This window comes from Aspergillus fijiensis (assembly GCF_003184825.1).
Source record: "Aspergillus fijiensis CBS 313.89 unplaced genomic scaffold BO72scaffold_17, whole genome shotgun sequence".
NCBI lineage: Eukaryota > Fungi > Ascomycota > Eurotiomycetes > Eurotiales > Aspergillaceae > Aspergillus > Aspergillus fijiensis.
The window spans coordinates 398,545-422,224 of NW_024468993.1; the positions used below are offsets into that span (position 1 = coordinate 398,545).

The 23,680-nt window shown below is 52.8% G+C and overlaps 8 protein-coding genes across 8 annotated transcripts; 4 read left to right on the forward strand and 4 right to left on the reverse strand.

The window, feature by feature from the left end:
• BO72DRAFT_74767 (uncharacterized protein) lies at positions 1-432 on the forward strand. Its single transcript, XM_040950677.1, has one exon. The coding sequence runs from the start codon at positions 59-61 to the stop codon at positions 326-328; it is 270 nt and encodes an 89-aa protein (XP_040802485.1). The 5' UTR covers positions 1-58; the 3' UTR covers positions 329-432.
• Positions 433-1,986: 1,554 nt separating this feature from the next.
• BO72DRAFT_74775 (putative MFS transporter) lies at positions 1,987-4,121 on the forward strand. The gene is made up of 7 exons (XM_040950678.1): positions 1,987-2,346; positions 2,399-2,501; positions 2,560-2,723; positions 2,785-2,945; positions 2,995-3,226; positions 3,286-3,733; positions 3,791-4,121. Exons 1-7 carry the CDS (start codon positions 2,092-2,094, stop codon positions 3,958-3,960), a joined length of 1,533 nt encoding a protein of 510 aa, XP_040802486.1. The 5' UTR covers positions 1,987-2,091; the 3' UTR covers positions 3,961-4,121.
• Positions 4,122-4,843: 722 nt separating this feature from the next.
• On the reverse strand, positions 4,844-8,375 carry BO72DRAFT_402028 (glycoside hydrolase family 35 protein). The gene is made up of 6 exons (XM_040942194.1): positions 7,445-8,375; positions 6,394-7,393; positions 6,043-6,340; positions 5,922-6,001; positions 5,782-5,869; positions 4,844-5,711 (listed from the first exon to the last, which is right to left on the reverse strand). The coding sequence occupies exons 1-6, from the start codon at positions 8,243-8,245 to the stop codon at positions 4,907-4,909; spliced, it is 3,072 nt and encodes a 1,023-aa protein (XP_040802487.1). The 5' UTR covers positions 8,246-8,375; the 3' UTR covers positions 4,844-4,906.
• A 984-nt stretch (positions 8,376-9,359) lies between these two features.
• Positions 9,360-9,888, reverse strand: BO72DRAFT_74793 (uncharacterized protein). The gene has a single exon (XM_040950680.1). It carries the CDS (start codon positions 9,798-9,800, stop codon positions 9,456-9,458), a length of 345 nt encoding a protein of 114 aa, XP_040802488.1. The 5' UTR covers positions 9,801-9,888; the 3' UTR covers positions 9,360-9,455.
• On the reverse strand, positions 9,889-12,058 carry BO72DRAFT_74792 (elongation of very long chain fatty acids protein). Its single transcript, XM_040950679.1, has 2 exons — positions 10,893-12,058; positions 9,889-10,828 (listed from the first exon to the last, which is right to left on the reverse strand). The coding sequence occupies exons 1-2, from the start codon at positions 11,682-11,684 to the stop codon at positions 9,977-9,979; spliced, it is 1,644 nt and encodes a 547-aa protein (XP_040802489.1). The 5' UTR covers positions 11,685-12,058; the 3' UTR covers positions 9,889-9,976.
• Positions 12,059-13,041: 983 nt separating this feature from the next.
• BO72DRAFT_476741 (uncharacterized protein) lies at positions 13,042-14,538 on the reverse strand. Its single transcript, XM_040947400.1, has 2 exons — positions 14,367-14,538; positions 13,042-14,305 (listed from the first exon to the last, which is right to left on the reverse strand). The coding sequence occupies exons 1-2, from the start codon at positions 14,466-14,468 to the stop codon at positions 13,223-13,225; spliced, it is 1,185 nt and encodes a 394-aa protein (XP_040802490.1). The 5' UTR covers positions 14,469-14,538; the 3' UTR covers positions 13,042-13,222.
• Positions 14,539-15,070: 532 nt separating this feature from the next.
• Positions 15,071-16,503, forward strand: BO72DRAFT_467756 (NAD dependent epimerase/dehydratase; the record flags this gene model as incomplete). Its single annotated transcript, XM_040946856.1, has 5 exons — positions 15,071-15,080; positions 15,288-15,315; positions 15,369-15,664; positions 15,746-16,334; positions 16,389-16,503. The coding sequence occupies 5 exons, from the start codon at positions 15,071-15,073 to the stop codon at positions 16,501-16,503; spliced, it is 1,038 nt and encodes a 345-aa protein (XP_040802491.1).
• Positions 16,504-18,965: 2,462 nt separating this feature from the next.
• On the forward strand, positions 18,966-20,313 carry BO72DRAFT_467757 (putative integral membrane protein Pth11-like; the record flags this gene model as incomplete). Its single annotated transcript, XM_040946857.1, has 5 exons — positions 18,966-19,154; positions 19,208-19,244; positions 19,295-19,362; positions 19,423-19,799; positions 19,869-20,313. The coding sequence occupies 5 exons, from the start codon at positions 18,966-18,968 to the stop codon at positions 20,311-20,313; spliced, it is 1,116 nt and encodes a 371-aa protein (XP_040802492.1).
• Between the last annotated feature and the right edge of the window lie 3,367 nt (positions 20,314-23,680).

Sequence of the window (23,680 nt, forward strand, 5' to 3'; positions counted from 1 at the left end):
GATCGACCATTGCATCCGAGCCAGTCCGTCAGTCATTATTTCAGTCATCTCTTTAATCATGCGGTTGTTGCTTTTGTTCTGGAAGCGTGGAAATTGGGCAGCATCTCCTTTGCACACATTCACACCTTGTCTCATAGTGTCATCGTGCCATTGTTTCTTTTTTTTTTTTTTTCGTCCTGCGTCTGCCATGGTGTTTGTTATGTGTGTGTGTACAGCGAAATCTTCTTTTTTCTCTTTCTTTCTTTTTTCTAGAAGTGGTACACATGGAGTGATGTTGTGGACCGCTCTTCTCCTAGTGTTGACTGGTACTGGTGAAGCAATGCAATAGTTCGCCTGAGCTCATATCATACTGTCATGCGTAGATCTTTATAATTTATTGTATTCGATAGAGGGTGGCGGGTCAGTGTTTCTCCTGGCTCACTTCTAGTTATACCATTGATCCGGAGACGGGAAAGAATTTAAGTAGAAGGAGTCCGAATTGTTGAGGGAAGAAGAAGAGCAGGCGAAGGAGGAAGAAGTCATTAGGTAAGGGGGGTATGTCGAGAGGAAGAGCGAGGTTTGTAAGGTTGTTGGGTTTTTTGGGGGGGGGGGAGGAAAAAGCAACCCCCACGCTTTCCTTTGAATTTTCCAAACCATCCTCAGGCTTCCTCTGGGGAAAACCCGAAAATCGGCATCTTTCTTTTCCCCGCTTTCACTTGCCTGGGGCCCATCCGCCGCCTACGGCTCGCCCAATGCTCCCAATGCTCCCACTGCTCCCGATGCTCCCACCTCCTCGCTCTCCGCAATTCTCGGATCCGCAGCCACTACCACGCCCATGTCCTCACCCTGACGAGTGTCAGCTCGCTTAAATGCCTTTGATATTTGCCGAGCGTGGAGGTGACGGTGGTGGTGGTGGTGGTGCTGGCGGTGGTGGAGGCGTCGGGATAGAAAAGGTGGATCGGGATCGGTCCCGTGGTCACCAGGTATGCTGTCTGTCTGTCTGTCAATTAGTCGGTCTGATTCGATCCCTTTGTTTCTCGTCAAGCTTCTTCAAAAAGGGAAGAATTTTGCCTCCGGCGACACCCGCGTCAGGTCCTTTTTCTTTCTCATTGAATGACGGATGGACGGTCCAGCCCGCCGCCGGGCAGACAGGACGGACCATGGACCATGGACCATGGGCTGATGGTCGCATTGGGTTGGAAGCCGAGATTCTTTCCCGATTCTCGTTTCGGGCTGGGTGGGTGATGCGCGGGGGGAGGGGGGGAGAAGGGAGTTTGGTGTGCTGTGCTATGTTGTTGGTCACTTGAATTATTGATTGATTGATTGATTGATTGATTGATTGATTGTGTAGAATAGGGAGAGTTTGAGACTTGTTTGTAAATGCTGAAAGCACTGCATCTGGGTTGAACCATTCGGACTGTGTGTATAGTACACTGTGAGTACGAAGTAGTAGATCAGGTAACCCGAGCCTACTTTCCCAGAATGCAAACAGTTGCAACGTCGGACGGCAACCCCCACGTTCTCTCCGCTTTTTCCCTTTCGGCTTCGTCTTTTCGTGTGTTCCGCCTTTTCGCCTTCTCTCGTCTTCCCGTCTCCATACAACAGACAACCTTGATCAACCACTGGCACTGATGCATCATCCACTACTGCATCATCATCATCATCATCATCATCATCGTAATCCTTGACATTAGTATCTCCTCCCTCGTCGGAATCTCTTCGGTAACCCCCACGCCCAGTCCTTCCCCCCAGGATCGATGCCGATTCGGTGTGGCATGTCTCCAGTCCGTCCCCCAGACCCTCTTTTTTCCCCGACTCTCCTCCATCCTCCATTCCATCAGTCTGGGGTGACCCCAAAAAAATCCCGGTTTTGCTGCCCGCTTCTTCGGCTCCTCCCACCATGCCCTGCACACAAAAAGGTTCCTGATCCCGACTTGGCTGGCTGCCCTGTCTTGTCTCTTACCCCCTTCCCTCTTCTTCTTCTCTCTCCTCTTGATACCCCTTCCTTTTTCTCTTTCACTGAGTTACTTTATTCTGTGATACTCGGGTCTTCAATCTGTTGCTTTTGGAGGTCAATTTATAGACTCCTTTCCCCAAACTAGGAGACGCAACATGTCTCCCAGGACCTCTTATGATCCCGAACGGGACATCGACAAGAGCCATGTCGACAACGTCGAAATCGTCCCCAATGCAGTGGCCAACGCCGACAAGCCCAATCCTCGCAAAGAGGCCCCGGCCTATGTCGCCAGTCTGTCGCCCGAGGAGCGTCAGAAAGCCGAACGCGCTCTGGTCCGCAAGATCGATTTGCGTCTGCTGCCTATGCTTATTATCATGTATATCTTGAATTACCTGGATCGGAATAATATTGTACGTGACCCGTGGCCCCTTCTTGCGATCCTTGTTGCTGATCACCTACTAGGCGGCTGCCAAATTGGCCGGTCTCGAGGAAGATTTGGGCCTGGTGGGAGTGCAATATCAGACTTGCGTCAGTATTCTGTTTGTGGGTTATTTGTTGATGCAGAGTAGGAGCCCCTCTTTTGTTTCTTTTTGCGTCGTTATGAATAAGTTCTGATTATTTAGTTCCGTCCAACTTGCTGCTCAACAAGATCGGTAAACCCGCTCTCTACCTCCCGGGATCTATGTTGCTCTGGGGTATTATCTCGACGTGCACCGCTGGCGCTCAAAGTTATGCTGGTCTGGTTATCGTTCGGTTCTTCTTGGGTTTCGTGGAGGCAGCCTATTTTGTATGCGTTCGCTCCTGGCAAGATCCGCAAAGGGTTTGCTAACTCTCTCTCTCTCTCTTAGCCCGGATGTCTCTACTTCTTGAGTGCCTGGTATACTCGCAAGGAACTTGGATTCCGTACTGCCGCGCTGTACTCGGGTTCTCTCCTGTCGGGAGCCTTCTCTGGCCTCATCGCTGCCGGCATCACGGATGGAATGGACCACAAAATGGGACTTCGGTCATGGTAAGTACACTCAAGCGAGCTTTATGTGCCCCTTACTGACTTTAACCAGGCGCTGGCTTTTCATTATCGAGGGAGCCATCACCATCGTTGTGGCCTTCTCCTCTGTCTTCATCCTCCCCAATTTTCCGCGTACCACCCCATGGCTCACCGAGGAGGAGAAGCAGCTGGCTGCTTGGCGTCTGGAGGAAGATATTGGCGAAGACGATTGGGTCGATAGCGAGCAGCAAACCTTCTTGCATGGTGTCAAGCTGGCTTTCACCGACATTAAGACCTACCTGTTGGTAAGTCAACCTACTGTCGAACCGAATCCTTCTGCTTATTCCATCGCTAATGAACTTAGATGCTTCTTATTCTCGGAATTGTCTCCTCTGCCTCGGTTACCAATTTCTTCCCCACTGTTGTGAAGACCCTCAACTACGGCAACATCGAGACCTTGTGTCTGACCGCCCCTCCCTACTGTCTGGCCGTCATCACCGCCTTCACCAACGCCTGGCACGCCGACCGGACCGGTGAGCGCTATTTCCACATCACCCTACCACTTTACATCTCCGTGGCGGCCTTTATCCTCGCTGCCGCCACCACGAGCGTCGCTCCGCGCTACGTGGCCATGATGCTCATGGTCCCCTCCTTCTACGCCAGCTACGTCGTGGCCTTGGGCTGGATCTCGAGCACCTTGCCTCGTCCGGCCTCCAAGCGTGCCGCGGCCCTGGCGGGCATCAACTGTATCAGTAACATCAGTAGTATCTACGCGAGCTACATGTACCCTGACAGCGATGCTCCGCGTTACGGTGAGTCTCTTGCACTCCATCCTGTGTTTCTTTTGCAGAGCCTAATAAGAGATATAGTCACCGCCATGTCCGTCAACTGCGCCACAGCCTTCCTGGCCATTCTCGCCGCGACGGCGCTCCGCTTCGTTCTCGTGCGATTGAACAAGAAACTCGACCGCGGAGAAGGCATCAGTAGCGGGGAGGTGCCTGGCCAAGCCAGTTCCAGAGGCTTCCGATTCCTGGTCTAAGATCTCTGTATCCTGGGACAGGGTGCCTGGACGTGTATATTTTTTGTTTTGGTCGGTTATGAGAAGGGTATATCATGAGAGTGAACTAGCTATAGCTGGCTATATGACTTGTTTTTATGATTCCAACAAGTCGAGTAAATATGATTGATTCTCTGTATAAATGCTTTTCTGTTGGCCAGTGTAAGTGTACCTCTGCCAGATAGAGCACGTGCGCTTTTTGGCTACGTATGGAAACCAGCAAGTAAGAATTCATACACTGGTAGTTATCGACCTAGTCGTGAACAAAAGCCTCCTGGCCCCATAGCCACAAACTGCGTTCCCAGCTGATTCCGGGACTAACCAACCACCCTGGTAGTGCTCGATGGTACTGTCTGTACAGTACTCAGCTGAAGTCTCCAGATGACACCTGCGCGCGCGCGCGCGCGAGAGAGAGAGAGAGAGAGAGATAGGTGGAAGATGCTTGGATTCTGACTACGTCAGGCTAACTGCGAAAAACTAGCCAAGGCTTCTGAGATGGGCGGTGAGCAAGCAATCAGGGCCGCCGTCACCTCCCTTTCTCTTGTCTCTTCTTCATATGAGGAGGAGGAGGGGGGAGGTTGGAGAAGAAGGCGATTAGGTCAGCTGATTCGCCTGATTGGGGGGGTCGCATGGTGTCTACAGGTATGGGGTTGCCTTGAACACCTCGTGTCTATCTCTCTTTTGCTTCGAATCCAAGAATAGACCGGAGGCATCAATGCCGAAGATCCAGGTCGACCTGTAGATAAGAGTGCTCATACTTTGCCGTAATGCTAGTCTAGCACTCAATGCAGACAATAGGTACACATTTAACGTTCCTCATTCTCATTCTTCATTCAAGCTAAGTATGCTTGCTGTACATCATCCCCCAAAACTACTTTCCTAGATACATCAAGAACACAAGACTGTACCTCCCAAAACTTGCCGCCGTTTAAGCATACTTCTCGCGCACCTCGGTCCACCCGGGCCGCAACTCCGCCGTCTCCAGCGCGGCTACACTCAACGAACTGTCGGCCACATAGTTTACGCGCCAGTCCACACTGATCCCGGCGCCGGCCTCAGTCTGCGCCCACACCGCCACGGCGATGGTGTTCTCGCCGTTGTAGTTCAGCACGCCCGCGGGGACCGGGTAGACGACCTGGTTGCCGATGTAGGGGAAGTACCGGCCGTACTGGTAGCCGTTGACGAACAGCTGGGCGCGGTAGGCGTTGCTGGGGGCATCGTCGGGGGTGCCGAGGACGAACGAGATGGAGACGTCCAGTCCGGTGGGGATCTGGAGGGGCACCGTGGTGCGGAAGAATTTAATGGTTGCGCCGGTGAAGGACAAGGAGGAAGAAGAGGACGAAGAAGCGACGGCCCACTTGCTGTCGTCGAAGTCCGGAAGGTGCCAGCCGACACGCTCGGCGAAGAGGCCGTCTTCGTTGTAGACGCCGCGGACGGGGTCGAGGTTGGATTCTCCGCCCGCGGTGCCGGCGAGGCGCCAGTGGGTGAATTCGGGGGCGGTAGAGGAGGTGTTAGACAACAAGCGCGCTTCGAGGATACCGCGGGGGTTGAGGACGCCGGTGGTCTCGTCGTGGCCGGTGTCGTCGTGAACGACGAGCAGGACGTTGGGGGTGGTCTTGGGGTCGGACGAGAGGTACTCGGCGGGGAAGGTGATGGTCTTGTTGGCTTGGGTGATGGTAGCGTTGCCGAGGTAGGAGCCGACGAACTGGCCGTTCAACCAGGCGGAGAAGCCGCTAGTTTGGGGGTTAGCTGGTTACTTTCTCTACGGGTAGAAGGGGTTAAAGGGAGGAGGGATGAGCTTACAATGCGTCTCCACCTTGAATGTTGAGGAATACGCCGGAGGCGGAGCTGTTGAAGTATCCGCGAAACAGACGAATGCCGTTGTGGAAACCTGTAGTCGTGATTAGTTGATTGTTGGTCTTGTACCAAGCCAGACTGCCTACCGTAGTCATCACCGTAAAGGACTGGAAGGGTCGCCGGGGGCTGGGGGTTGTAGGTCGTCATGTGGTCGGCCGCTTGAGTTCTGTTAGGCTGTGACCTAAAGTAGATCGGGGTCGAGTATACATACCAACCCAAGCAGCACCAGTATCATCATATGATACACTACGCTCAGGCAAGCTGTCGTTCGATCTCCAGGATGTGAAAGCTGGAAGAGTAATAGCCTTTGGAGCAGCCAAAGAGGCTCGCAGACTACCGTGGGCAGTCTTGGTCGACTTGATCTGCTTGCCGTTCCAGGTCAGGCTCTTGACCTTCTTGGAAGCGAAGACCTCAATCTCCGTAGCGTTGACCGCGTCACCCTTGATTTCAAGAGTGTTGCCATCTTCCTTCACGGAACGGACAAGGTAGGGACCTTGGATGAGTACTATAAAGAAGTCAGTATTCTGCAGACGATATGCCGAGGTGAGCTTTCCATACCTGTCTCGTTGGCAGGGGCCAAAGGATTCTCGGTCAGGGTAGGGGCCCAGAAGAGATAGGCTGCAGTCCGATCCAGAAGAACCACGCGCAGCTTGTCGTCGATCTTCAGCACACTCATTCCCGCGGACTGAGTGAAACTGACGGTCAGACTGCCTCCCTGCCGCTTGAAGGTCGGCTGAGAGCATTTCGCACACTTCGAGAGGACGGATCCAGACTTGGCACCCTTCACAGCGAACTCTCCAGACTCGCCGGTCGGCACCCAGAGGACAAGGGTCGGCTCGTTGTCGATGACCGAGTAGGTAAGCACTTCGGCCGTAGAGTACAGCAGAGTCTCCGAGCCGAGATTAAAGTCCGTGACAATTATCTTGGACTGATGTCCATCGATTCTGATCTTGCCTCCGTTGCGGGGAACGATCAGGTTTCCAGCCGACGTATTGAGGTGCAGCTTGAAAGCTTCATTCGTGTCCGAGGTGGAGTCCGCGTGCCGCGTCACGTAGAATGCCGCATTGGTCTCCGGGTTCCGAAGTTCATAGGTAGTGATAACGGAGTTGTCGGTGTACTGGGTTCCATTTCCGACCAGGTCCGTCATGGTCAAGTCGCCGGCACTGCGGGTGAACAGCGACAGCAGCTTGGTCTCGTAGTACTTGGAGCCAATTGAACGATCCTCAGAGATGGGTGCGGAGTAGTCATAGCTGGTCGCGGTCACAGGGGTAGCGATCGAACCCCAGTTGGTTCCTCCGTACAGCATGTACAAGCTCATGGCGGTGACCCGCTGCGCGATGTTCCACCGGTAGAAGAGGTTGACAAAGTCCGCACCGGTATCGTCGCCGCATCCACCTTCGGGCCCAGCCCATGGGTTGTAAGAGCCGCCCTGGAATTCGGGGAGGAATGAGGGCATGTGGGGTTGGAACTCTTGGAAGTAGGTATAGTATTCGACCAGCTGATAAGGAACATAGGCGCCGTTGGTGGAGTCGCACACGCTAGTATCGCATGACCAGCACTAGATTGGTCAGATTGGTAGAAAGATACATATCGGAGATAAATCACTTACGGAAGGGTAGGAATCAACACCAGTAACGTCAACATTGCCTCCAGCATCCGACCAGTCACTGGACCAGGACTTCGCATTCATGTTGGGATCATTGAAGGTCAATGGAACTGTGATGCCATTGTCGCGTGCGCTTGCCTCGAGGAGCTCCATATAATCAATGGCAGTCTCATTGGGAACCCTCTGGCTCGGGTCGGTAAGCCATTGGTCACCGTACTCGTTCTCGATCTGGTAGCAGATTGTGTTGTGGCCATTGGTAACCTGGTAGCGACTGGTGATCTGAGAAACCTCATCAAAGTATGGCTTCCAGGCATCCGTATACCGCGAATCATTGTTCCGCAGGGTTCCGTATTCACCGGAGGTCAACCAGAGGGGGAACCCGCCAGCATTGGCCTCCGCGTTGACGTACGGTCCGGGACGGACGATGATGTACAGGCCGAGCTCCTTCGCAAGATCGAAGATCGAGGTGATGTTGTGAGCGCCGGTGGAGAAGTCAACTGTGTGGTTGTTCGGGGAATGATATCCCCAGCTGGTGTAGATGGAGAAACCGGTAAAGCCAGCAGCCTTGATCTTCTCCAGAATGTCCCTCCACAAGCCGGGAACGGGAATGCGCCAGTAGTGAAACTCGCCAGAGAATACAAAGACTCGCTGGTCATTCACATGGAAACTGTAATGATCCCATTGAACGTCGGTGGTCAGTCCATTGTTGAAGACTTCCCACCCCTCAGCAGTCTGGTTCTGAGCAGCGGTCAGCAGACCTGAGTTTGCCAGCAAAAGCGAAATTGGCAAGAGTAATCGCGCCATGGCTCAGACCATGCACCTGTCTGCGCGGGCAAGACAAAGGCAAGGCAAGAAAAAAAATGTGCTTGGGAGAGAAACATTTTCTTTGAACGGCCGCGACCAGGCGCCCTCAATTTATACCCGGTTCCTTCGCCAGGCAGGTAGGAACCCCACGTCACCAGAATTTTTGCATCGTCAACAGGACAGAAGCTACTAGACACCGGAATTGACTTTTGGCGTGGGCATTGACGGAAAACCGAAGGAGAGAGAGAGAAAAAAAAAGTCCTCTCGAGCTCAACTTGGTAAAAAGCTCAGCTTTGCTGGGGAAACAGGAAAGAGGACCAAACGACCAAATGACCAAACGGACCCGACATTGTCCACTTAACTCCACTGGCGGAGGCGGGAGACGGTAAGCGATTGGGCCCAAGCGAGGACATTTAATATGTGGTTGATTAGGTCGCTCATGCGATGCACTAGAGCCGTTGCGCGTCTCCAAACTGGTAAATGAAGAGGCGCAGAGCTTCTCTGCCGCGTGCTTTCGAGCAAAGAGCCCAAGGCGAGATGAGGGATGTGGGGAAAGGGACCAGGGTCTGAACCATTGCCGGCTCGTCATAGCCACCCAAGTCCGGCGGGGAGACGGCTGTGGGGAAATTTAGCCTGGGGGTTTTTCCTCCAGTCACCGTCCACGCCCGGCCTGCGATTTCGCCGGAGGCTGACTTCTTCGAATAAGAGGGGGAGGGGCCGGTCATATTTCTCTTGATTGAATGATTGTTTATCTTGCCGACCTGGCAAATTGTCTTATGATGTGTGGACCTGCCCTGGAAGGATGAGCCTCGGTTCCAATTTCCTCACCATTGTGTGGAAATCACTCCCATCGCAATCAATGCAGATCAAATGACCGACAGCGACGATAGCATCGCTGCAGAAGACTGAGTCCGACTTCGACCGGATCGATGCCAATAATGGGTTGCATCCTGGGAGCTGGGAGCGAGTTATACTGGAAAGTTGAAAGGAGGGAGAGAGACTCTGGCATGGAGGCAGCGGTATCTGAGCAAAGGGTAGGCGGTGGCTCACTTGACCGCCCTTTTCTCAACTCAAAACAACAGAGGAACGACAAACTACGAGAACATTTCGAAAGTCTTCCATTCTCAGACATGATACTGATTCGTTTGTTCCATTGTTCCGATCTGATCTTGCTTATTTGGTCAATAATAGCTATTCACTTTTCCGCATCCTACCCAGAGACTCCCAGCGAGAACAAAGCCCAGACCCACCTGCAAATGACGCCCCCAATATGTACACCAACCAAAACAAAGCATTGAACGGCAAAAGGACAAAATTTGTTATAGACAAGAATAGCAAAGAGCTGCAACCCAATCCCCCATCGCAAGCAAGAGACGGGGCTGGAATAGTATACAACTGAGCGTGGGGAAAGTGCGAAAGCAGCCACCAGGTAACCAGCTCCCGCACAGCTTTGGGCGCAGCGTGCGGGGATCCATCGCACCCGAGTCGGTCGGGGCGCAATCGCTGATTCATCCTCGATGGTCTGCGCGGCCGGTCCAGAGATCCAGAGCGGCATGAATTCTGAATTCTGACAAGAGAGAACCGCAAGGAAGAAATTGAGCTGAGATAAGCGACAACCTCTGGTGAAGCCGACTTAGAGGATTTGCGCCATCTAGCTCGTCGAATACTCCTCGAAGCCGAACTGAGGTAAAAGGTTTTCTCGAAGAGGCACCAGTGCTCAAATTCCCGAGCCTAGGCAGATCGATCCAGAACCTCAAACGGGTTGGAGTCCTTGGCGTCGACCACAGGGGGGGCCTGCAATTCTTCCTTGGTGGTCTTCTTGGCGCCCTTCTTGGAAGGGACAGTAGAGAAGCCCTGGTCGGAGTCCGCATCGCTGGAGACAGCGCGGGCCTTCTGCTTGGCAGTGGTGGCGCGTGTGCGAATGGGCGAATTTTCGACAGCCGACTTCTGCTGAGACTTGTTGTGCGAGCGGAGAGCCTGAACGCGGTTGAGGGCCTCATCCTCGGTGCTCTCGCTGGTCTCTCCATTCACCTCGACTGCCTTGCGGATTTCGCGGCTGACACCCTTCAAGGCATCCAAGCCAGCCTTCTCAGCGGCCTGGATGTTGCTGGGCTGGCGAGCGCCCGGCTCCTTGCGATACAGATAAGACCGGACAAAGAAACGAGCGAAGAGGTAAGTCAAGGGGAGAAGGTACACAACGTTGAGCCAGATCGCGAAACCCTGTCCGGTAGTATCCATGCAAGTGACCATGGGACCAACACGGTGGGGTTGCACAGGAGCAGCAGCAGGGGTGTCAGGAACTCCCACGTTCTCGGCAGGGCCTTCCGCACCTGCAGCCCGGAAAGCAAGCTTCTTGATCCAGGGCACCAATCCCTCCTCCGCAGCTTCGGCAGCCACAAACTGGACAGTCGAAAGGGGCGCTTCGAAAGCACCCTGGCTGGCTGGGAGTGTGTAACTGATGAAGAGATAGGAAGCAGCCATGGCAGAACCAATGACGAATTGAGTGATCTGCATAGTGGTCAAGGACCTCTTGATCACGGTAGGGACACGGATACGCAGAGCGGTGATGGTATAGTAAGTATACTGTGCAATACGTCAGTCAGCGCTAGGCGAGCAACCCTGTGAAAAGATTTTTGGAGGTACGTACCATCAAAGCGTGAATACCGGAGTTAACCAAGGTGAAGATCCAGATAGGAGGCGCAACATAGCGAATACCAGCCCACATGCACATCATGGCACCAGCATGGTGGTAAGTCTGCAGCGTAGAGCTCTTCTTACCCTTGGCGAGGATGATCACGGTGTCCAAAACTTCGTAGAACTTGGACAGATAGAAGATCCACCCAAGGAAGGCCAGTCCCTCGTTCCACAGGCGACCAACATCCGTGAAGTCAGGCACGCCCGTCTCAGCCAGCTTGTATTCCGGGTTCCGAATGGTCCACTGCTCGACAGAAGGATCGTAGACAGCGGCGTTACCATAACCGCGCGGGCCATTGACCTTGCACAGAGTATCTGCGACGGCTGCGACGTAGTTGGGATCATCGTGACTGGGCCACGAGTTGCGGAAGGCGCGGATCATGCCGGCGAAGGTCCACGCGGAATAGATAGCCAAGAAGACATTGTGGAGGATCACGAAGAGCTTGAAGAGCCTCGTTTGACTGAATCCCCAGGGTTTGTAACCGCGACTCTTGTTAACCTGGTTCAACAAGATGACAGTGACGGCGTAGACGCTGGCGATGGTGATGGGGACGCGCACGTCCAGGAGCTGGTTGTATAGTTCGGGAGGGATGTTGAAGGGCTGGTACCAGGTCGGTTCGGAGGTAATAGGCGCAGGCAGCGTAGCAGGAAGCTCACTGGGAGGGAATTGTAGAAGAGAAGAAGGAGGGAGTCCGAACCGAATGACAGCCGGGTTCGACTGGCCATCGACGGTGATGTCGACCATTGTGACGCAATCGGGAGCGGACAATGGTGTATAGGTATGTATAGAGAGGTAGATGATGGTTGTGATCACAAAGGGAGATATGGTAGTGCCTAAGTGAACAAGAGGGAGGAATTGAGCAGATAGTTATGCCCTAGTCACGTCCAATGGCACTGATAATGGGGTAAATGGGGAAGCTTTTCTCAACAGTCCACGTCCTTGACCCCAAAAAAGGGAAGGAAGCCGGCTTTGGAAAAAAAAAAAAAAAGTTCTCGTGGAAAACCACACCCGCAATACTAACTTAGCACAAACTGCTAGGGCCCCAGGCGCCAATCAATCCGATAAGAGTTCGGATAAAGGATCAATTATTTTGTTATTGCATCAACCCTGTTAATCCTCGGGATATGCAATGTGGGAAGAGAAGAGGATATTTAAAAAGAGCAATGACGAAGGTTAACCAACAAAATAAAAAGGGAGGAGATCGTCGTGGGCGCCTGGGAGGAAAGCAGAGGCAATTATCTCTTTTCAACAGGTGAAACTTGGGACTACTCAGAAACAGTCAAGAGGTCAATAATATCCATTATCCAGTCACTTTGATCAATTCCAACTTCCATTCATCGCAGCTCCGACCTGTCGCCGGACTGAGCCAAGCAGGATACCCAGATAAGGACAAATGGGAGCAACGACAAGGGCATTAAAGTGGAGCCATGATGCGTTTTGTTGGGAATTCGGTCGCCCTTCAAAGCCTCGGCCCAACAAAGGCAGGCAGACTTCAATGCGCGCAATAATTTTTCTGGAGAGGTCCGGTATGCTTGTGATTGTGATTAACGCCAGCATCACACCTTATTTGGGATTCTGGGGGAGGTCCGGCCACTCCCTGGCAAGAAATTGTGGTCGGCAACCAAGGGATGCTTTGTAGGAGTAGGAGTTGTTGTAGTTCCAGAAGGGGCTGAGAATGGAAGCTATCTTCATAGTCTTGTGAGAGCCTAAGGCACCTTCCCCGTTCCTGCATAAAAGAATCCTTTCCAGTTTCTCTTCTCTTCAATAAGGAGGAGTGTTTTGCGCCTCGGTTAACCAACCAGCTCAAATGAATAATTCTCTGACCATTTAATGACGCCAATGGTGGCCACCATTCATCCATGTTCACGCTCCCCGCAATCAAGCCATTGACGGATGAACAATAACATACAGTAACCACCATTTCAAATCTAATGACATCAAGTAGACCTCATCAAGAATTAATTGCGTTTAGGCAGCCATGTAAGGCGGTAAACAGCGGCAATATTCATTCTTCGAACTTGAGTCAGCATGACCCGCCGACGTCATTGCCTCTCCCTTAGTTACTGGCTATACTCAATCGGATTAGTACGCTTGGGCTACTCCAGCATCTGTCATCCATGTTTCTTCTAGCCTAGAACCTTATATACAGTTGAATGTAGAGAGAACGACTGATATCCAGCAATCACGACGAGATTTGCTGAAGTACATGTGCAGCAGCACGAGCACATCGCGCATAGAATAACCGGCTAGTGTTACATATAAACATGATAGTCACCCTTCGCTCAGCGGGGTTTGGTGTTAAACGGAACAGGCGGCGGCGCAGAACCCGTGCTATTGACAGGTGTTGATCGCATGCCCGCCTTCTTTGGAGGCGGCGGCGGCGGAGCCTTTCTCTGGCTCAAGGAGTCAATGCTTGACGAGGAACGATGTACAACCGGGTGCGGGGGCACCGGGGGCACCTGAGCACTTGGGGACTTCTGATCATCGAAGAATTTGTTGACCCGCTGCGAGATTCCGTATCTCTCATTGAGTCCGTTTAGCCTTTGTTTGCCGGCATCGATTTTGTCACCATGTCGCTCGCGAAAGTCGTTGAGCGACGCAGAACCACTCCGTGCGTGAGTGGCAGAAACAGGCGATGATTCGTTTGCGTATGTACTCCCTCGTGCTGGTGGAGGAGGTGCTGGGGAGGAGGATGTAGTTCTCAACTGAGAAAAGCGTGACTGGAGCTCATTGACCGGAGCTTGACCAACTGGGCCCGCAGTTGGTGGCGAAGCAGCGCCGGAAGGCCTGCTATCACTCCCAATTCCGAGAGCAGGCACCGAGATACCGGATCGAGAGAGATTAGAAGTGGCATTCTGATTCAGGTATCCTTCAAGAGGTTTAGTTGTTGACGGCTGTGTGGAATATGCGGGAGGCGGAGTAGGCGAATGCGAGGATAGTGTTGAGCTGGCCCGGGACGGAAGTCGAGGTGGAACACTGGGTTTTGGTTTGGAGCTTGCAGATGTCACAGAGTCCACCGGAGAGTCCACGCGCCTGACTGGGGGCGGGGGTAGGTTGGCGGTATCTAGTCCTGTCCGGTTCACTCGATATGGTAGGGGAGGAGCTGCTGGCGTCTGAGCCTCATCGTTTCGAGCTTGCTCCTCCTCCTGTTGTCGTGCGTGTTGTTGTTGAATCTGATCTTCTGATAAGGGGGCACCCAGGCCTCTCCGATCAGGTGTGAGTTCGTTCGGGAGCGCTCCGGCGCCGTGGTATTTGATGTGCTTCGGTGGTGGTCCAAAAGAGGCGGGATCCTTCAAGGATGAGAGTGGTACGGCGACATGCTCTTCACGCTCGTCCTTGTCCTTTCCTTTACCCATCCATCCGGCCTGAATGTTGGAGCGTTGGTCAGCACTAAGCTCAACTGCGTCATCGGGAGCAGACACGAACCACTTGATTGATGCCTTTGAAATCATTCCTCCAGCCTTCCTTCTTCCCCTCTCGGCCTTTAGGGTGCCAGCCCTCTTTCATAACCCCTCTGAAGCCGCTCATATCGACTGGTGAATGTAGAACTGACAGTATCTATGTGAACCTAAGCAGAAGGCACGCCGATCATTGAAATGGCAGCGGTGGTTGATAAGAGCCAGACGGATGCGGTCGGGGCAGGAGCGGAGCCCAGCCCACGCCTGTCCGGATTTGGCTAGTCGAAAACCTTCCACCATTTTGAGGTCTGCCACAGTCACGTGCTGGTATACTCATCTAGTCGGCTTTGTACGAAACGAACAGTGTACAAATATGGTGATTGTAATGCCATGAAACGAGGTATAGAAATGGTTACTACTTTTGTACAAGAGCTCTCGTTGCTTTTTCCCCAAGAGGGTTCCAGATTCTGCAGTCACGACAAGCAGGTTCTGGGAAAGCTCATGCCTGGCCTATTACATACTACACCCTTGCAATGACTATAAAAGATGTAGTCTGGTCAGAAGTACTCGTACATCGAGTTAAGTCAGAGATCACAGGGAACAGAGTCTCAGTGATGACGACGATCGATGATTCTTGTTAGTGAGAAGTTATGTCGAATTTGAGGAAGTGCTAGGAAAATATATTCCGCGTGGGCCTAGCGCCAGCAAAATCCCTCTCAAATAGAACTAACTATGGCCAATCGTCATTTTCACTTTCATGTTGTGGGCAGGAGGAACCCAAGTTCCCTCTCGAAGCCCCGCATGTGACAAGGCTCTATTTGTAATCGCGATTATCAGCCACCAAGCGGGGTATATGTATATAAGTGACTTGTACCTTCCAAGTGAAGAGAGGATGTTCGTCGACAGCCACAAAAAGTATACCGCCAATTGATCATGGCGCAGACCAAAGTACTTTTGACAGGGGCCACTGGATTCATGTACGTCTCATCTTGAAAGAGCGTCGTATGAGACTCTAACGCGATCATTGCAGTGGAGGAACTGTACTGCATCAGTTGCTCCAATTGGCTGAGACTCAACCCGCAAAGCTATCCATCACGGCTGTTGTACGTCGCTCAGAGCAAGCAGATCTCTTGGCTAGCAAAGGGGTTCAAACGACCCTTGTGTCTGGTCTTGATGATGCAGACGGACTAGCACGAGCGGCGAGCAGCCATGATATCGTTGTTAATGTTGCGACCGGCTTCCACGTTGCCGCCACCAAGGCACTCATACAGGGTCTCAGCAAGAGACGTGAGCAGACTGGTCGAAATGTCCACTTCCTTCATGTGAGTAACTGTGTCCGCTGTTACTCACAGTATTCTTCAAGGAAAGCATATTGACAGAGCAATCTTGGAACTCCTCAGCTCTCAGGAACAACCTGCGTATCCGTCCCATCTATCACATCATCCCCATTCGAGTTGCGAACATTTTCCGATCAGGATGATGATATATTCGATTATGAGCAAACGCGCGACTCTCAAGAAGCCTACGCGCAGAGAACGGCCGAACTTACAGCCATACAGACGAGTGAGAGCTTGGGGGTCAAGGCGTACGTTGTCATGCCCCCACTCGTCTATGGCCGGGGTAGCGGGTGGTTCAAGAAGCAGTCACACCAAATCCCCACACTGATCAGGAATGCAATTGCATCTGGCTACGCAGAACATGTCGACACCGGCGAAGCGCAGCTGGGCCATGTTCATGTAGAGGACCTGGCTCGTCTCTATGTCACGTTAGTGGCGAGAATACTGTCCAGCGAGGAAATTCCCTATGGCCGAAATGGTTACTACTTCGCCAATACTGGGTCTCATAAGTGGCTTGATGTGACAAGCCGGATAGGCAAAGCAGGGTATGACATGGGCGTCTTGAAGTCAGCTAGCCCGAGATCGATAAGCCTTGAGGATGCTGCAGAGAAACTTGCCGATGGAGACTTGGGTTACGCGGAAGCGTGCTTTGCTTCCAAGTGAGATTCAACTCTTCAATTCCAAACTGAAAAAGATCTGACAGAACAAAACAGCTCTAGTACTAGACCCGATAAGGCTTTCGCGGTTGGATGGAAGCCCTCAAAGACCGAGCACGACTGGGAGAACTCCATCAAGTCGACCTTCGAGGATATATTGCAGGAACAATGAGGGTCGCGCCTCGACTCGAGCCAAAGCTCAGGATGCTAGTTGGCGACCGTATTGAAGGCTTCGTGCCGCTGCGCCGCTCGGAGCTAGGTCATGCACCTGAGATTTGTTTTAAGGGAAGTCGCCAAGCAGTGGGTGAATGTGGATATTGTCCTTCAGCATGCAAAGCTTATCCATTTGACCCCACTTGTCCATGTTCGACAAGGGGCAGGGGTGCTGGGGGCACTCCGTATCCTCAAAGCTAGCACTGGCTTTGCGGCAGGGTTCAGGGCTCGTACACTTGTCGATGCTGGGAAAATCTAGGGGATGTGCAGGCTACGACATGATTTGTACACGATCAGATGTAAATAAACTTCGATGAAGAAATATAATCACGAGGTGGAATTGCCGGCGCATGATCGTACTGCACGTTGAGCCAAGATTCTCAGCAAACCAGTCATTGAGGATCACCGTGATCACTATCCATAGAGAAAAGCGATAGGAGACCTCGATGAATGGAAGCGGTAACTGCCTGGCGGCGATAACGCGAGGCGGAAATTCAAGGGGTGGAGGCAGGTGGGATGCAGTGGGATCTTAAAATGGTCACATATAAGCCTCGACTCAAGCTTTGTGGTGTCCCGGTCATGTTGTGAAACGCTCGGGATTACCCAAGTAACGGTCGATCATGAATCGCAGGGAATAAATGAGGGGAGAGAGAAGGCAAGTGCCCTCCGATCACTGATTTGTTCTTTTTATAAAAGGGGGGGATTAAGCTATGCCTGGGCGAAAGAACTGTGCTGCCTCGATGCGGATCATGGGATCCATCATCCATGCCAGTGGGATATGAAGGTTCCTTAATTTGCCCGGGCTGTCTGTCATCCATAGGAAGAATAGGCAGTCGGTCCGGTAAACTTTGGAACTTAGCGGGGGCGTACGGTGGGGAGTGGTTTTTGGCTGGTTTGTCTTCCCGCTCGGCTTCTGGAAGCCATGCAGCATCGCCATTCCCTGCCATTCTCATCCGTACTTACTCCGTACATTCATTCTACTTGCTCATCCGATGAACCTCATTCCTCAAGCCAAGAACAACTTGCCCTCTTCTGGAATCACACCTGAGCAAATAGTCATATGACAGGCACGTTCAACTTTTAGATTATTCTTCTACAGCTCTATGTCCAATTATAACGTCCCTACAACCAACTGCCCGGTCGGGAAAAGAGACCACCCATCGGAAGTACTGCCACTTAGTACTTAGGTTGCTCTCGATCATTACTGAGCACGATTCCATTCGTCGAGTCAAACCATGCTCGAAAGTCATATCCCTAAAGCTCTGACACTGGCTCATGAACAATATATTGTCACTCCCTGCCACACCAGATAGCTTGTCACATATTGCCGGCAAGTTCGGCGGAGTGCATACGTCAACTGTTCTATCGGTGGCTGGCTTTTAAGACTAGATGCCCCGAGTCGATTCATTGGCTTAGAGAACAATCACACCGCTTGATACTTATCAACATCTATTAAGCACCATCAAAGCTCTGTTTGGGAATCTCTCCGTGGCTAGCGGGTCTCTTACGACCCTGTCTCATATGGCAGAAACATGCTTGATCGAATAGCGCACGGATTACCGTACTGCCTGGATGGATATCTGTCATCAGGCCACCGATTTTCCCACGTGCCAAAGGTAGAATTTGAGTCAGAAAACGTGGGATTTTTGGGGGCGCGAGGATCGCACAGTTCCAACCCTGCAAGGATGCATCTACAGGGAGAGCTCTTGCGTTACCGGGGGAGGTTGAAGTGCATGTAAGAACTAAGCTGGGGCCGGAAGGCTATGTTTGGCGTCCTCTCGGACAGACCGAACTGCTGCACTGACTTCGTCTTTCAAGGTTCGTCGAAGGGATATGGAGCAGATACTTTGAAAAAAGTCTTAACGAAAACATCGGGGCTTCTCCTTTCTTCTACTGAGTCAGTTCGGAGCACAGTGGATGGAGAACAATTAATCTCTGGCAGTTAGTGCGCCGTTCCGCACCGAAACACGTACTCCGACCTGTTTCCCGCGAGACACTTGAAAAGTGACCGACCGGGTGGAAATCTTCCTGTCAAAGCGCCCCCACCCGCTATCGATCATGCTAAGAACCAGAGGACTGCCTTTGGCCCCCCGTGATGAGTATACCATCCACATAATGGAAGCTCACAGGCTGGATCGCTTGTGCGTATTCTAGAATGTCTACCTTGCAGAGGATCGGAGAAGCAAATCAGCCCCAGGGTTACTGTAATATTGCATCATGGGTTAGGGCTAGGCTCACCCACTGTGCTTTGGGCCATGTGGTTCGGTCTCTATATTAACGGCCAGTTCACCTGGCCCCTGATCGATGGATCAAGGAACAAAAGCTAGTCGGACCCCCGGATTGTCCCACTGTCCTCTTCAACTTGAGCATTGCTCGTCCCACGATGCTTGTGGGCATGCTCCATCGATAAAGGACCTGGATATGTCGGACCTCGTCGGTCTACCGCCAAAAGGCACCGACCTCACAGCCAACAATGAATCCAAAAATGACGCCATCGTCGCGACAATGTACACTTTGGCTTGCATCACAATCAGTGTCCGGTTGTTCTCTCGGATAAAGGTGCAGCAGGCTCGCATAGGCTTGGATGATTGGCTGATCGTCGCAGCGCTGGTACATTCCCAATGTTTTCTACTTACTTGACCTCCACTGATGACTTGACATAGCTCTCTGGAACGGCGAATATGATTAGTGCTGTAGTGGGTTAGTGGCTTTCATGTCTTCTCATGTGATCATATGCTAACTATACGTAGGGGGAAAATACGGCGTCGGCAAGCACATCTGGGTAGTAAACATGGACGATATCGTCGCCATGGTGAAGGTCAGCAATGTTTCCTGCCGCATAAATGAAATAATGGACTGACTTGGAAACATTACTTAGGTTCTGTTCGCCAATGTCCTCCTATACGTGACCACTGTCACGCTCATCAAACTCTCGATTATCCTGTCCTACCGGCGCATCTTCGGCATGAGGTGGACCATGTGGGCTTGTATAGTCCTAGCTCTGAGTTACTGGGTCGGCTGCACCATTGCGTTCCTGGCGGCCTGTCAACCTGTCTCTTACTACTGGACCAAATACCTGGACCCGGAAGGGGGCAGAGAGAGATACAATCTATACGCATTCTACATTGGTCACGCAGTCGCAAACATGGTCGGTGATATAGTCATCTTGCTGGTGCCTGTTCCTCTGGTCTGGAGACTTCAGCTGCGGCGATCGCAGAAGATCCAGATCTTAAGTATCTTCCTCCTAGGCGGATTGTAAGTCTTTGCTTCTTCCACTGCCATGCCTTTCGACAGAGTGTAACTGACGGTTTACCCATCTGACAGCGTCTGTGTGGCGAGTGCGATCCGGATCTACTACTTCACATTCGTCAACAGCGTCGATGTGACCTGGATTCTGGGCGATGTCTTCATCTGGTCGAGCATTGAGCCCTCCATCGGCATTTTCTGCGCTTGTCTTCCCGTTCTACAACCACTCTTCCGAACCATCCTTAATCGCATGCTGGGCACACCTGCTCCCGTCAAGCCCAAGCCCCGCAGCACTGGTCCACCTAAAGCCGTCCGGTACGCGCCCAACATCCTCAGCAAGATCCAAGGTGGAGATGAGAGGATCGCTCGTCGCGACGAGGAAGCCATGCTAACGACGACATCGGCGCATCTTGAGCTCGACAGTATAGGGAAAGGCCGCCATAGCGATGAGGAGGCCGGCCCTATGGATCTTCTGTCTATCACGATACAGAAGGAGTTTCATGTCCGGGAAGAGCATCGATAAGGCTGGTATGATGACAAAAGCGCAATCATAGAGAGGGGGATGGCCAAGTGCTTGGTCAAGATCCCGTTGTTATTCTTGTTGAGTATTTACTGTACATAATGTTTACTTTTGCACAGGGCTGGCGTTTTCTTTTGCGGCACCGGAGTCTGTGTGGACAGCGGAGTTCGATCTGTGAAGCTCTCATTCAGTTAGACATTTACAAAAACAATCATGACTTAATTCTCTTTTCAAGGACGCGATTCTCACATTCCCTTAAAGACAGGTAGTTCTCTTTTCATTTTATTTTATTTTGATGTTATGTTACTCAGTAACCGGGAGTGAGCTGACATCTTGACGAGAAACAGAGTCTCACCAAAAGGAAGAAGCAACAAGGGACCTAGTAGTATCTGCAGGCTGTCTGCACATCGGCCCGAAATCCGATTCGGCTTTGAGAGTCCCCGACTGGGGTCGGCATGCCGACATGCACGTTTCCTGTGGGGTCTATGCAAGTCAACTGCCACGAGGTGAATACTCATCTTTTGGCCTACTATACCCAATCTGGCCGTGTTTATCCCATAAGCGAGCAGTCGTTACATAGTAGGGCGAAACACATAGATGTAGTGAGCTTTACACACCTTTCTTGTCCATTTCATCTTCCTGTCATTTTCTCCTGGTGTTTTGGACTTCATCTGTGCAGCTCTTCTCACATGTCTCCCTTACCGTCTACCATCATATCGCCAGTGAAGCTACAGACAGTCTATCTTCGCTGCACCAAGTCACTTCCATATCACTTTTCTTTTACATAGCCCTGCTTCCTTCTCTCGAGTCTTTCCCAAAGGTCAAGCCCAAGGATATCACCTTCATCTCACCCAACCCTCCCAACAAGCAGAGTTAACCCTCACTACAGATCAGAACATCCCCTCAGCCCGCAGCCCTCAGCCCGCATCCTCCCCTCACTCCCAGGGCATCCAAAAGCCACTTCCCCGCCACCGACTCGGACCACAGGTAGTCATGAAACCCCCCGGCCAAGCGTCGCTCGTTGAAATAGCCCTTAAGTCTCGAAGGGGACTGGACAGACTGGCCGCTCGCTTCGCAGATCGCGCCCCACACGCCTTCCATGTCCACCGGGTGCAGTTCGCGGCCTGGCTGGAGCACTGGAGCGTGTTGGAGACCGACCGGGTGGACATGACGTTGGACTACCAGGTACGCAACAAGCTCGAGGCGGGGAGTGAGCTGCACAGCGAATTGCGGTTGATGCTGTCGAAGATTTCCTCTTGTGAGTTCCTTCCTAACCTTGACCGGAAGGTTTCAGATGTGAAGGGTTTGAGAGATAGGAGGGTTGTGCTAATTGCGGCATGGGCTCAGATCGGTTACAGTTGAGGACGGCTTTGAAAACCGTTGAGAATGTTGAGGCTTTGGAGGTTGCTGTTGTTGGTGCTGCCATCGCTGCTATGGGAGTAGATGATGCCTGGTATTCTTCCGATTCATCAGAGGCAGCCGACCTGGACGCCGAGTTCGCCGAAGAGCCGCGTCACAGGGACTGCGAGGACCCGTTCACCAACCTCCTGAAGCTCTGCCGCTACGAGCTCTGGCATCTGATCCGGACGCTGGACCGGAACACGGCTCTCTTCGCCCAGTCCAGCATGTATGCGCCAAGTGACCTGCTGGTCCACCACGCCAACTACATCGTCTGCGACGAATGGGATCGGGAGGTCACCGAAAGGTTCGAGGCGATGGTCTGCCGCGCCCTCCGCTACCGCTGCAAGGTCCATAACAAGGTGCTCCAGGCCCGACTGGGGAAGATGGTCTGCGATCGTCGCAGGGCGTTGAACTATCACAGTCGGTCCCAGGATGACTCCCCCATGCACATCCCCAGGCAGAACCTGAACCCCGTCACCTTCGTGTTGGCCATGCGGGACGCAGCACAGGAAGAGCATCCCCCTCCTCCCCCTCTCGCCCCGGGCCAGGAAGAGTTCGAGTGTCCGTACTGCCGCTTCAAGCTGCCAGCAGCTCGGTACGCCTCGCATGATGCATGGAGGTGAGTTTCTTTTGCCTTCGCCCCTTCCCCCAGTCCATCTTACCTTGCTAACACCCCGAGGCAAAATCAAGAAAACACGTCCTCACCGACCTGGAGCCCTACATCTGCATCTTCGACGCCTGCACCGAGGAAGCCAACACCTTCCGCACCCCACAGCAATGGCTCTACCACATGGAACTCCACCACTCATCGACCTGGATCTGCCGCGTGCCCCGCTGCCGCAACCGCACCTTCTACCGACAAATCGCCTTCGAGCAACACGGCATCAACGCCCACGGCTATACCTCCGAATCCCTGCGGACCATCTGCCACGAGTCCCGCCGCCCCTACCCAGCCATCTTCCACCGCTGCCCCTTCTGCGGCCCGCGCTCCGACCAAGACCCCCCCCGCGACGACGACGCCTACCCCGGCAACGCGGCCGCCCACCACGCCGCCCACCGACTGTACCACCACGTCGCCCGCCACCTGGAGGAGTTCGCCCTCATAGCCATCCCTTACACCCCGAGTGAGCCGGTCGTCTACCCTACACCTCCCGCCGGCGGCGGTGGTGGTGGTGGTGGTGGCAGATACAGCCGCCACATCCTGCCCATCCCGCGGGTGGAGGACCACGGCAACTGGGAGTGGATCTTCGATGAGAACCTCCCCGCGTACATGTACCGCCGCGACGTGTTTCCGGGCTCGTCGCGGTCGTCGGTGTCGGCGGCGTCGACGCCGTACTATCGGCCCTCGACGCCCGTGGACGGCCCGGATATCTCGGAGTTGGTGGATGTGGTGGAGAGTGAGGATGCGGATGTGTCGATCTATGAGGACGCGGAGTTGTTTGAGGGGGACGAGGATGGGTTGTTGGACGGGTATGATGAGTTTGTTGCTGGGTATGCGGGGGCACGCGGGTTGACTGGATGGGATGGGGAGAGTTGAGAAGATGGGGTGTTGAGAGAGAGAATTATCTGAGGGGGAGATTGGCTTTGAGGACCCGGAGATTTGAGGGAATGTGGTGGTGGTGGCGGGTTTGTCAAGTGTAGATGATCTGCGGTACCATGTAAAGAGTACATACTCGTTTTGTCGGCAATTTTCGATCTGATGCTGTTTGTTGATTAGTTGGATCGTACGTGATCTATTCTCTGCAGTGTGTGGGGGTAATTGTCCCAGTTGCCTACCGTACAGGCCTCCTTTACCCCGTTCACTGCACGCATATTCATTATATTACCCTTGGCCTTACGGCTAAAAGATCGCTTAACCAATCGGCAACCAAGTGGCATCAAGTGAACTCCCCAGAATCATACAACTCCCATCAACCATCAACACAACACTCATCCCGTACAACGTAACCGAGAGATTAGAACCCAAATG

What these genes read in the sequence shown, in the direction of transcription:
- BO72DRAFT_74793 (XM_040950680.1), bottom strand. Translation starts at nt 9,800, where the DNA reads ATGCCGCTCTGGATCTCTGGACCGGCCGCGCAGACCATCGAGGATGAA.
- BO72DRAFT_402028 (XM_040942194.1), bottom strand. Translation starts at nt 8,245, where the DNA reads ATGGCGCGATTACTCTTGCCAATTTCGCTTTTGCTGGCAAACTCAGGT. An exon ending in GGTGCTGCTTGGGTTGGTAT is followed by an intron (nt 6,002 to 6,042) that starts GTATACTCGACC and finishes ACAGCCTAACAG; the next exon opens with AACTCAAGCGGCCGACCACA. An exon ending in CCTTTACGGTGATGACTACG is followed by an intron (nt 5,870 to 5,921) that starts GTAGGCAGTCTG and finishes TCACGACTACAG; the next exon opens with GTTTCCACAACGGCATTCGT.
- BO72DRAFT_476741 (XM_040947400.1), bottom strand. Translation starts at nt 14,468, where the DNA reads ATGAGCGGCTTCAGAGGGGTTATGAAAGAGGGCTGGCACCCTAAAGGC. An exon ending in TCAAAGGCATCAATCAAGTG is followed by an intron (nt 14,306 to 14,366) that starts GTTCGTGTCTGC and finishes TCCAACATTCAG; the next exon opens with GCCGGATGGATGGGTAAAGG.
- BO72DRAFT_74792 (XM_040950679.1), bottom strand. Translation starts at nt 11,684, where the DNA reads ATGGTCGACATCACCGTCGATGGCCAGTCGAACCCGGCTGTCATTCGG. An exon ending in CCGGTATTCACGCTTTGATG is followed by an intron (nt 10,829 to 10,892) that starts GTACGTACCTCC and finishes CGTATTGCACAG; the next exon opens with TATACTTACTATACCATCAC.
- BO72DRAFT_74767 (XM_040950677.1), top strand. Translation starts at nt 59, where the DNA reads ATGCGGTTGTTGCTTTTGTTCTGGAAGCGTGGAAATTGGGCAGCATCT.
- BO72DRAFT_74775 (XM_040950678.1), top strand. Translation starts at nt 2,092, where the DNA reads ATGTCTCCCAGGACCTCTTATGATCCCGAACGGGACATCGACAAGAGC. An exon ending in GGGTTATTTGTTGATGCAGA is followed by an intron (nt 2,502 to 2,559) that starts GTAGGAGCCCCT and finishes CTGATTATTTAG; the next exon opens with TTCCGTCCAACTTGCTGCTC. An exon ending in ACATTAAGACCTACCTGTTG is followed by an intron (nt 3,227 to 3,285) that starts GTAAGTCAACCT and finishes TAATGAACTTAG; the next exon opens with ATGCTTCTTATTCTCGGAAT.